We start from the raw sequence: 12,148 nt of genomic DNA, 5'->3' as shown, positions 1-12,148 counted from the left end.
AATGAATTGTTACCCCTTCTTTTACCTTTTTGTACTTGTGACAAATTAATATGGTTAGAACGGCAATGAAGGGGAGACAAAGCCCAATCGTTGCATAGAATGAGATGTTGTCCTGGATGAAGGGGAAGGGGCCTGCAACAGAGGAGTGTCACTAAGCAATGAAACAGAATTCCTGTTTGCTACTATAAATAGTAGACTGCTCATTATAATCTCTCACATCCTGTTTGAGTAACCACTATTTTCAGTCCTTGCAAACACTCTGTGAATACTCTCCTCCCCAGAGAAAATCAGACAATCTTCCTATAAAGGATAAGTTTCCTTCCTAGAAAATCCTAAGTGATTCTGAGCTGATTTTTAAAAAATCATTTACTAGGGTTGTATCCCACAGAATGTGCAAGTCAAATTTAAAAAAAAAAACAAATTAGGTCTGCGTTCCTTCTGTGAACATATCACATGAATGGGGAGAACTTGGTTCTGTGATGCTGGTGATTCTAAACTAGTAGTGTTTCATTTTGGAGAGCTCTAAAAAACAAAAATCACAAAACAGCAGGCTAAAGGTAAATAAGGAGATTAATAAAAGAGAAAATTAAAGAGACCCCAAATTACTTAAACTGCTTTGCTACAGTTGGATCTTTTGGTAAACATGCATCATATGGGGAGTTTATGGTTCTCTACATCACTTTAACTTTTGAGTCATAATAATGTAGGTAGAACTTTGCCCCGAAATGCAAAACAGTACAGTGAATGTCAGTGGGGATTCCTGCCTGACTCAAAAAGCCTTCTTTACTCACACACTGAACCTTTGCTCTCTTGTAAAATTCCCCCAGTAAAAGTCAGCCACTGGGACTAACTTCTAATGGGGAATTCCAGGTGGTGGGATATCACAATAGCAACCATTCCCATACCTGGTGAGTTTAAAAGGATTGTTTCACAAGACGTGCCCATGGAATTGTACGCACAGCACTTGACCAGGAACCCTTTTACAGCCTCACTCATGTTTAGGGTACTGCTGGATATCCACTGTCCAAACACTTTCCTGTTAGCCTTTTTATTCCAAATTCCTTCTGTGATTTCTTCAGTGCAGCTGAAAAGAAATGGCAGACAGAGAAGTTAAGACAGGCACGACTGTGTTGTAAGAGTGGAAGTCGGGGTTTCTGCAGCAAGTTCTAAAAGTGATTTATCTATTATAAGTTATCAGAAACAATCTATGGCCATGGAGAACTATGAAAGTAAGCATTTAAAATATGTCAGTATTTCTTCTGAAGTTGTATCCTTGAAAAAAGAGCCAAGATGTCAGAGTTTTAGGTTCTTCCATGAAAAGAGATGTCAAGGTTCTCATTACTTGGGAGACTTGTCCAAACACTTCTTCCACGTCCAAGAGGGTAATGGATATCCATCCGAAGAGCAAGACGCCTGACTAGCTGATGTTTCAGCTAGCACTTGAGGTTTCCCTGTAGAGAATGACAAGTAATATAAGCTTATGGAGTATGGTACTTTCCAGAAATGGCTCATTACTCCACTGCAGTTGCGCTTCTGGGAGGTTTCTCATTCAGGATACCTCAAGAATTCCCCCCATCCCCACCTCCACCCCCACATACCCTGCCATTCTGACAGACAGGCCCAAGGCCTCTCTGCTGAGCACCGCTTTCCACCTTTTCGGCTCTCCTCTATCTATCTGCACACCTCTAAATCATTCTTAGTTTCAGAAGAACATCTGAAAAAAGTCTAGTGAAATGTACTCTTGCATCTTTTATTTTCTTTTTCTTTCACTTTACTTTTATCTTCTTATAGACCAAAGAAATGAAGATTATTAAAATGAAGATTATTAAAACAAATAAATGATTTGTCTTCAAAATAATGATTTGTCTTTTCCTTAATATGACCTTTCAAAGTAGTAAAAAGTCAACAAAGTCACAACACTAGTCAGGTGCACATCTGTAATCCCAGTGGCTCAAGAGGCTCAGGCAGGAGGATTGCAAATTCAAAATCAGCCTCAGCAACTTAGAGAAGCTAAGCAACTCAGTGAGACCCTTTCTGTAAATAAAATATTTTAAAAGTGCTGAGGATATAAGCTCAGTGGTTAAGCACCCCTGGGTTCAATCCCTGGTACAAAAAAAAAAAAAAAAAAAGTCAAACACTAAAAGCACATGCAGAAAGGAAATCTTTTAGTTTCTAAGTAACCTTTCTAAGTAACCTTTCTAAGTAAATCTTTTAGCTACTGGTAACCAAAACCAGTAGATAAGAGAGTAAAATTCCAAAATACTTCATCATTCAAAAACAGTTCTATAGTATCCCTTTTAAGCCATGACCTGGATCTTTCTGATTAATATTATTAGTGAATAAAGTAGTGAGAACACAAAAATAAAATTCTTGGCAATATAAACTTACTTCTTATATTCAGCGTAAACATTTTGGTGAACTGAGCATCATCGTTTTCTGCGTGGAATATATATTCTCCTGGTTGGTGTTTATGGTTGCAAAACTTAGATATGCTGTTTGAGAAAGAATTAAATATAGATTTAGCCTTATTCTTACAGTAGATGCTACAGTGAAAGATGGTATGCATGGGAAGAGTCTTCTGCAAGGCTATTCCCAAGTTTCCTGGACAAGGAGGTATCTGTATTCTAGACCCTTGCTACTCAAAGGATGGTCCATAGACAGGTAATCTCAGCCTCAGCATACAGAATCATCTAGGAACTTTATAGAAATGCAAAATTCGGAACTCACCCTAAACTTAGGAACTCAAAATCTATATTTTAAGATGATCTCCATGTAGTTCACATGCCCAATAAGGGTTAGGGCTGGCTGGGGGGTCTTCAGAGAAACAACTGTCCCTATTGTTCTATACATTCTGGACAGTCTGACTACCCCCAAAGAAAGACCTCTGCAGGGGGATGAGTTTTCCTGCTTCCTGAAATGATTGATTTGCTGATGATGATCCAAGGCAGAACCCATGACCAGCCCTTGATTTACACAGCAATTACAGTGTTGAGGACTCAAATTCACTGACTTTATACAGAAGTATTTGATGGCTTCCATAGCCTCTAATACCTACTTGGAATGCTCATTAAGCATTCACTACCTTTTGTCATGCCTAACTTGATATTGGGGCTTATTTGCCATGTCTACTAGTACTGTGTGCTGTTGGAGGTTATCGTGGGGGATGTTGGACAGTGTATGAGAACAGGAAGGCTATAGTTTATTAAATATGGTTTCATGCATCCACTGTAACAAAACTAGAGAAACAGACAAATAAATTCCCTTAACAAGGAATAGGAAATATTAAGGCCTTTAAAAAGATATTAATTAGACCAAAGATAACTTGAAGTTTAAAAAAAAAGACCATGTACAGAATGGACAGGACGAAAAGGTGAGCAAGAAGATCTGCAATGGAAGACAGCCTGAATCGAGGAGCTGTGTAGGATGCAAAAGACCTCAAAATATAGATCTTGTGTTTAGTCAGTTTCCCATCACTATAACAAATACTTGAGATAAGTCAACTTATAAAGAGAGAAGGTTTATTTTGGTTCATAGGCTTGTAGGTCCCAGTCCTTGAATGGTTGGCCTTCTTGCTCTTGGGCCTGTGGCAAGGCAGCACATAATGGCAGGAGTGTATAGTGTACCAAAACCACTTATCTGTTGGCTAAGAAGTGAAAGAAAAGAGGAGAAAGGAGCAGGGATCCCAGTATCCCCTTCAAGGGCACACTCCCAGTGACCAGAAGACCTCCCACTGGGCCCTACCTCTTCAAGTGGCACCACTCCAGGAAACAAGATTCCAACACACGGGCCTTTGGGGACATTTAAGATCCAAATTATTTCAACTCCTATCCTAAAAATAGAAAGTGGGTAAAAACCTACATACATGGAACAGTTAAAGCATTAAACTGAAGATATGTAGACAATCAATGGAGTAGAGGTCAGTGTAATGAGAGAAGTTCAGTGGGCTTCACAGAAGCAGGGCTTGAGGGGCACCCCCACCGCCAGATGAGCTGGTTTAGATAAGAGGATAAGAAAAAGAGGTCTAAGAAGGAGGCGAGGCTGTGACTGAAGGCCGGAGACAGGAACTCACAGGGCTACACGTAAGGGGAACAGGAGACTCTTGACGGCAGCAGGGGATATGCTGGGCTGTCGGAGAGATGAGGGCAAAGTGGAGGGAATGGGGCCAACTGATTGGGGACCTTGAAAAAGAAGCCTAATGTAGATTTGATGGAGAAAACAGGAGGAAGGCGTTTGGGATCCATGAGGAGAAGGTGAATATCACGAACAGTATTTTAGATTCCTTTGACGGCAGGAGGAAGGGTTCACTGGAGGAAAGTCTGGAGGTAGTAGTAAAAATCTAGGAATTTATTCATTCAACGGTCAGTGGTGGACCCTATTTTGTGGAAGGAATTAAGGATACAACAAGATGTTTGAAAAAAAAATGGGTTTCTGTTCTCAGTATTTTACAGTTTGGTGGTAAAAGCAAACAAGAAAAGAAGCAGTTATGGTAGAGTGTGGGAAGTTCTACAATAGGAGAAGTAAAAGTTCAGATTTGGGGTTTCGGAACATGACAGACTAAATGTCATCTAAGGTAGGGAAGATGGGAAAGAAGAGCAAACCCAAGAGGCACCAGGAAAAAAAAAATGGCAGGTCCTGAATTGGATGAAGAAAAAGGAGGCAAGAATAGAATCCCAGTTGATCCCTATGATTCAAAACATACAGCTATCTGGCTAGTGACAGCTTTTGAGCCCATGCTGATCTGACACTGATGTTGGGTGCCCTTAACTCCTGAGTGGAATAACAACTCTGTCTAGTGATGAAAGGATTCATTTCCCCATCAAAAGTTTCCAGCAATTGATGAGCACTTGACAAGTTTTTAGATGCTTTGTTAACAAGAAGACCAGTGCATAAAAAATGTTTCTTGACCTGACCTTTTCTGTTTCTCTCTCTCTTTCTTTCTTTCCTCTTCTTTCTCTCTTTCTTTCTTTCTTTCCTTCTTTCCTTCTTTCCTTCCCTTTGGTACTACGGATTGAACCCAGGGGCATTCTACCACTGATCTACATTCCCAACCCTTTTTATTTTGAGATAGGGTCTCACTAAGTTGCCCAAGTTGGCTTGGAACTTGTGATCCTCCTGCCTCAGCCCCCTGAGTCTCTGGGATTACAAGCGTGTACCACCGTGCCCAGCTCTGACCTACTACTGGACCACAAGGAAGAAAGGGTGAAGTGGAAGTGATAGAAAGATTGGCGGGAAAGTCACATGAAGCCTACGGGGGAGAAGAGGAAATCTAGGTACCATGTGATTCCTAAACTTCAGGAAGGCAGCGTTTCAATAGTCCAAGAAAAGATATGAGCTTCTAAAAGGGAAAATGTAATTCTCTCAGAGCAATGGCTAAAGACCTTGAAAAGGAAGGAGAAAGGAGATTTTTAAAACGAAAGGAAGGAAGGGATAGAGATAGGGAAGAAGAAGGATGGAAAAGAGAAAAAGAGAACTCCATGTGGCTAGCCAAGGACCATGCCACAGAAAGAGTCAATTGGCAGAAAGAGCAATGACCAATCCAACTGTTTATCATTAAGAGGACCAAAGCGAAAAGTTTTGTGAACATTTTTCTCCTCAGTCTTTTGTGTTGTTTTCATGGAGTGTGGTTTGCACAGAGATAGCACCTGAAATGTTTTCACTCTTTTGAACCGTTTCCATGTAAATAATCATGTAAATAATGGGAACACAAAACTGAATCTCTGGGTTGTTTGAAACTGCTCTTTCCCTCTCCTTTCTTTTTTTTTTTTTTTTTTTTTTTTTTTTTGTTGCATTTTTATTTATTTTTTTTTTTTTGAATCATCCTCTTTTATTTTTTTTTTTATTGGTTGTTAAAAACATTATAAAGCTCTTGACATATCATATTTCATACATTAGATTCAAGTTGGTTATGAACTCCCAATTTTACCCCAAATACAGATTGCAGAATCACATCAGTTACACACCCACGTTTTTACATATTGCCATACTAGTGACTGTTGCATTCTGCTACCTATCCTATCCTCTACCATCCCCCCTCCCTCCCCTCCCATCTTCTCTCTCTACCCCATCCACTGTAATTCGTATCTCTCCTTGTTTATTTTCCCATTCCCCTCACAACCTCTTATATGTAATTTTGTATAACAATGAGGGTCTCCCTCCATTACCATGCAATTTCCCTTTTCTCTCCCTTTCCATCCCACCTCATCTATCTGTTTAATGTTAATCTTTTCTTCCTGCTCTTCCTCCCTGCTCTGTTCTTAGTTGCTCTCATTATATCAAAGAAGACATTTGGTATTTGTTTTTTAGGGATTGGCTAGCTTCACTAAGCATAATCTGCTCTAGTGCCATCCATTTCCCTGCAAATTCTATGATTTTGTCATTTTTTAGTGCTGCGTAATACTCCATGGTGTATAAACACTACACGAGGAAGAAATGAAAAACAATAACCAAAACCATCAGTGGGAAGTGCCTCTATAAAGACAGAGGGCGGGGGGAAAGCTAACCATGGAGAAACAAACTAAATTAAAAAAAAAAAAAAGAAGAAGATAAATAATCAAACATGGCTGGAAGTACAAACCATATATCAATAGTAACTCTAAACATTAATGGCTTAAACTCTCCAATAAAGCGACATAGGCTGGTAACATGGATTAAAAAAACAAATCCAACAATATGCTGCCTCCAGGAGACACATCTAATTGGAAAAGACATACACAGGCTGAAGGTGAAAGGTTGGGAAAAAATATACCACGCACACGGTCCTCGTAAGCAAGCAGGGGTGGCCATCCTCATATCGAATAAAATTGACTTCAAGACTAAATTAATCAAAAGGGATAAGGAAGGACATTATATACTGTTAAAAGGAACCATTCACCAACAAGACATAACAATTATCAATATTTATGCACCAAATAATGGTGCTGCGACGTTCATAAAACAAATTCTCCTCAAGTTCAAGAATCAAATAGACCACAACACAATAATTATGGGTGACTTCAACACACCTCTCTCACAATTGGACAGATCCTCCAAACAAAAGCTGAATAAAGAAACTATAGAACTCAATATCACAATCAACAACCTAGACTTAACTGACATATATAGAATATATCCCTCTCCTTTCTAACAGCCAACAACTGTGTGGCTGAACCTGGGAATTCCAAGGGGAATAACCAATTAGATGTCTGGGAGAGCCAAAGCTTCCTCCTCCCCCGAGGGTTTTTCTAAAAATGGCCTGTCTTGCATGGACAGGAGATCAGGAAATTTGAGTTCACAGTGAAACAATACCTTGGAGACTAATAAGATGTATGCTTAATACAACTATGAAAAGGTTTTCTCTTCTGTCATCAGATTTAGGTCATTTTATTTTCTACTTAGTGCCCAGAGGGGAGGAATTGAGAAATGGCAAGCTCTTTCTAGGAGCTTCAGAGAATAATTTTACTATTGGGTTAAAAAAAAAAAAGATTTATTTAACGAGCAAGAGTCAAAGTCAAACCAGAGGACAGAGATTAACTAATAAAGAATGTATTGGTGAAGTTGAGAGCTTGTGAAAGTGCAGAAGGAAGGGGTGACAAGATTGAAGGTGGCTTTCCACAACACAGAAAGATGATGGATAAGGAAAGACGGTGGATCAGGAAGCCTGGAGACCTCATCTAACCTCAGGCTACAGAGTGGAAGGCCTGAACACAGCCTGGCCAGAGTTCCCCCAGCTTGGCTGTAGTAAGATCTGCTCTGTTCAAATTTCTGTTCTGAGATAGATGAAGACGGTGGGGGTGTCGGGGGGTGCTGATGATTTCGTAGCTCTCTGTACAATACCATGCTCATTTTAAATTTCAATTCAGAGATGCCCACAAGCCTGGTGTACAACCATTAAAGATTCGATAGCAAAAGATGGCACATCCCATGCAGGTTAAAAACATTTTTATTTTCTCAATAACCAAAGAACATATATGTATCTCTGTTTTTTCTTTCTTTCTTCCTTTTTTTTTTCTTTTTTGCAGTGCTGGGGGTGAAACCCAGAGCCTTGTACACACTAGGCAAATATTCTACCACCAACCTACACACGTCCCCAGGTCCAGAGTATTTCTGTTTTCTTATACACTGGGTTTGAGAGCCTCACATTTTTGAAATGAGTTTGTGTCAAGAGGCCTTACAGAGAAATGACTAAAACCACAGACATCAGAGCTCACTATTTCTTCTGGAATCCCAACACTGCTATTACCTGGTGCTGTGAACTTAGGCAACTCAGTTTCCTCATCTGTAAAATGAAAGATTAAAATAGTATTTATCTCATTTGCTCATTGGAAGAGAAATTTTCAAAAAAAGCACTTTTTGTATGTGTGGCTCGTTATACCTAGTAATCATTTTGAATAAAAAATAAATGTAAGAGCTGATGTAACTCAGTTGTATAAAGTGCTTACCTAACGTGTGCCAGGCCCTGGGTATCAATGCCCAGTACGGGAGAGGGGAGAAAAAAGACAGTGAGAAGTTTTACTCTAGGATGTACAGTAAGTGTGCAAACCACATTAAAATAAAAGGAAGATGTAAGGGGACAAAAAAAACTAAAGTCAATGCCCATAAACAGGAGTAGTTTAAACATTTCTAAGATGTAAAATACTATGCAGCCATTGAAAACAATGATGTAGTATAATAATACAACTATTAACATAAAATACTTACGATATTTTTAAATATGAAAAATCATATTACAAATGACATGATTTCATGTTTGTACAAAAATCTATACTTTACACTTCTACCATGATGGTTACATAGAAAAAGTAAAAAAATATATTATCTCTGGAGATAGAATCATGGCTGGTATTTCTACTTTATTAAAGGCAATCTCACAAAACAAAGAGTCAGTGAATGGTAGTGATTTTGCCTTATATGACTGGGTAGGTAACAGCCTCAGTTTCCATCTTTTTAAAAATGGGACAATTAGGATTAAATAAGGTAACCCATATACTCTGCACATTGTCTGGCATGAGGTAAAAGTTCAAAGTACCTTTCAGTTTTAATAAGTGGCTTCATAGGATGTGACTGAGAACTTAAAACTGAGTGGGGTCTTTGGGGAAAAAGGGACCCAGGCTCACAGTGACAAAGAGCAGAAGTAAAAGGGAACAGGACTTAGTTGGGAGCGCTTGGTACTTGACTAGGCCCAAACATCTTCTCCCTGTACACATTCAGGCTCACCTCCTGTACCAAAAATATTTAAAACATTCTTCCACAGGTTCTCTCAGCCTCTGCAGGGACATACCATTCACTGTTTTTGAGAGCCTGCTTTTCAGTTTGCCCTTGCTTCTCTAGAGCAGGCCCTGGTTCATCATCCAGAACCCACATGACCGTCAGCCTGCTGTTTACCTAGAAGTTGTCACACTGCAGTTGTTGCCTGGAATGGGGGTAGGAGGTGTAGGCAGAACTGAGATTCACAGAGTAGAAAGATGAGATATTTCAGGGACAAGGAAAACTCAAGACTTGGGCCAGGCTAAAGAAGAGTCTTTCAGAAGAGATTCCTATATAATTACAATGATCTAATATAAGTTTTTCTTTTTTAACCAAGAAACTGGAATAAACTAACATAGATTTGGTGTTTATGATGAAGGTTATAGGTAGGAGGTTATGCCAAACAACAGGTGAAATATCCTGGATGCTTTTGTCAAGACCAGGATGCCAGGACAGCTGGAAAATTACAATTTCATCAAATGTAGACACACAAAAGCAAGCCCTACTGAGCGCTGGGGGCAATATTTGAGGAAGTAAATTGGAGAAATGAAGCTGTGAAGGTGGGGAAGCTGACGGACTTCTGGCACACACGACACGACCACACCAAACCTTCTGCAGGAGTCATGTTGTTACTTGGGCTTTCAGTTACAGATTTTAAAAACTCATGTCTCTTTGCCAATAAAATCATCTCTTGCAACACGATTAAAACAGGACACTTCACCATCCACGTTCAATTCCATTAAATTGGGTTAAGGATGCTCACGGCACTGTTCTTTTGGCTAATTAGTAAATGTGAAACTTTTTATCATCAAAAGATGAAAATAACTCAATCTCAATTTAGACCATGATGTGGAGAGGAAAAGACACCCAGAACGCTCAGAGACGTGCTCAAATTTTCCATTGTTCAGATTTTGTTCAGTCATTTTGAGCATCTTTCCTTTGCCTTGGGTATTCAGTGGCCCATATTATCTGGCACCTCCAGAGCACTAAAAAACATTGTAGCCTCTTTGAGAATTTTTAAATCAAAGAAAGACTGAGTGTTGTGGTCAGTGCCACTTGTGGTCCCTGTAGTACAAAGAAGATGCCATTGACTCATCTTTGTCCCAGATTGTGTACTTTGAGCTGCTTTCCAAGGACGATGATGAATTCATTCATTTACTAGACACACATTTACTGAAGAAGGCATTGTACAGAGATAGAGAAATGGCAGAGCACCTATCCTTATGGAGATTATAATCCAAGAGGTGAGATTCAATAGACAAAGAAGTAACTCTGCTAGCAGATAATTAGGAATGACAAAGATATGGAACACCATGGGAGTCAGGATCTGCTCAATTCATTAATTTGGCACCTCTGTAGGAAAACTACTAGGGTTCAGGGGTGGAAATTGTGGCCATCGCATGAAATCATTAACCAGCCCACAAGATTCACCCACAATTATGTAAAATCTCAAAGGCTATGCAAGATGTCACTAGCACAGCAGCAATCTGTGTAATTTGAGAGGAGAGGGAGAAAGATATTACCTTATTCACTCTTGTATAAATTTGATGCTCCTAATAGTATCAAACCCAACAAGAAGATATTACACTGACATTTGTTGAACTAAATTGAATTGATCTTTATTTCTTTGAATGGGATTCACAATCTAATCCCATAATGCTAGAAGCTTATCTAACATTTTGTTAGATAATGCATTCACATAATACAAAGAAGGGAAGGGACAGTAATACACTGATAAACTTTCTGAACATTGGGCAATTGGTAATCTACTCAACTAGGGTAGAGTGGAGTCGAATCTCTGACCTGCTACTTGTATAATTGTGCTGGTGTCAATAAGAGTTCATGATGATAGGGAGATCCCTAGAAGACAGTGCTCCTCAATCAAAGGCAATTTTTCCTACCAGGGGACATATGGTAATATCTGGAGTGATATTTCGTCATCACTACCAGGAGAAGGGAGATATGCTGCTGGCATCCAGTGGGTGGAGGCCAGAGATGTTGGTAAGTATCCTATAATGCACAGGATAGTGTCCTCTAAAATAAAGAACTATCTGGCTGCTGTTGAGAAACCCTGAGCTGGGGGAATGCATATTTGTCAGCTCCCAGGTCAAAGGTAGCATTTTTAATTACCTTGACAGTGAATCCTTTGAATATTAAGAGTTTGGGCAAAACAAGATAAAAGTTTCTTTGAAAACTCAGATTTGCAACTCTTTCTAAAAATCCAAACAGGGTTTTTATATATAGCTCAGTAGCAGAGGGGTTGGCTACCATGTGCAAGACCCTGGGTTCAATCCTCAACATCACACACAAAAAAATCTGAACAAAGACCAGAGACTGGTTACAAATCATTTGAGAAATAAATAAAAGCACAATAACCATGACACAAATACTTAGAAGAATCAAGGTGAAAAGAACTTTCTCCAATAAAATAAGTGAGCCATGAAAGCAAGACACATATGCCAACTTTAAATTCTTAGCTATGTAAAGAAAGTAAAATGAAGCAGGTAAAATTAAACTGAAAACTGATTTTGTTTAACTTCATATATACAAAATATCATCATCTTTACATGTAATTAATATAAAATTAATTAATGAGGTAGTTTACATTCTTATTTTTCATACAAAAACTCTTCAAAATTTGTTGTGTATTTTAGAGCTGTGGCACATCCTAATTTAGACTAGCCATATGTGGCTAGTGGCTACTGTACTGGACAGCACAAAAATTACCAACAGTTCTTATTAAAAATTCAGCATCGGGGCTGGGGATGTGGCTCAAGTGGTAGCGCGCTCGCCTGGCATGCGTGCGGCCGGGGTTCGATCCTCAGCACCACATACAAACAAAGATGTTGTGTCCGCCGCGAACTAAAAACAATAAATATTAAAAAAAAAAAAAAAAAAAAAAAACTTAAAAAAAAAATTCAGCCTC

At 39.1% G+C, this 12,148-nt stretch overlaps 1 protein-coding gene across 2 annotated transcripts in view; it reads right to left on the bottom strand.

Annotated features, from left to right (window-relative positions):
* Positions 1 to 12,148, bottom strand: part of Flt3 (fms related receptor tyrosine kinase 3) — an 82,337-nt gene that overhangs the window by 28,058 nt on the left and 42,131 nt on the right. For both annotated transcript variants that reach the window (XM_027928736.2, XM_071611587.1), the window contains 4 exons: positions 2,389 to 2,492; positions 1,343 to 1,451; positions 906 to 1,084; positions 26 to 132 (listed from right to left, as the gene is read on the bottom strand). In XM_027928736.2, coding sequence (XP_027784537.2) covers positions 26 to 132; positions 906 to 1,084; positions 1,343 to 1,451; positions 2,389 to 2,492 — 499 coding nt within the window. The remainder of the gene's footprint in view (positions 1 to 25; positions 133 to 905; positions 1,085 to 1,342; positions 1,452 to 2,388; positions 2,493 to 12,148) is intronic.

This window comes from Marmota flaviventris, chromosome 4, assembly GCF_047511675.1.
Source record: "Marmota flaviventris isolate mMarFla1 chromosome 4, mMarFla1.hap1, whole genome shotgun sequence".
Lineage (NCBI taxonomy): Eukaryota > Metazoa > Chordata > Mammalia > Rodentia > Sciuridae > Marmota > Marmota flaviventris.
Note: the sequence above shows the minus strand (reverse complement) of the source record. Positions and strands in the feature narration are given on the sequence as shown.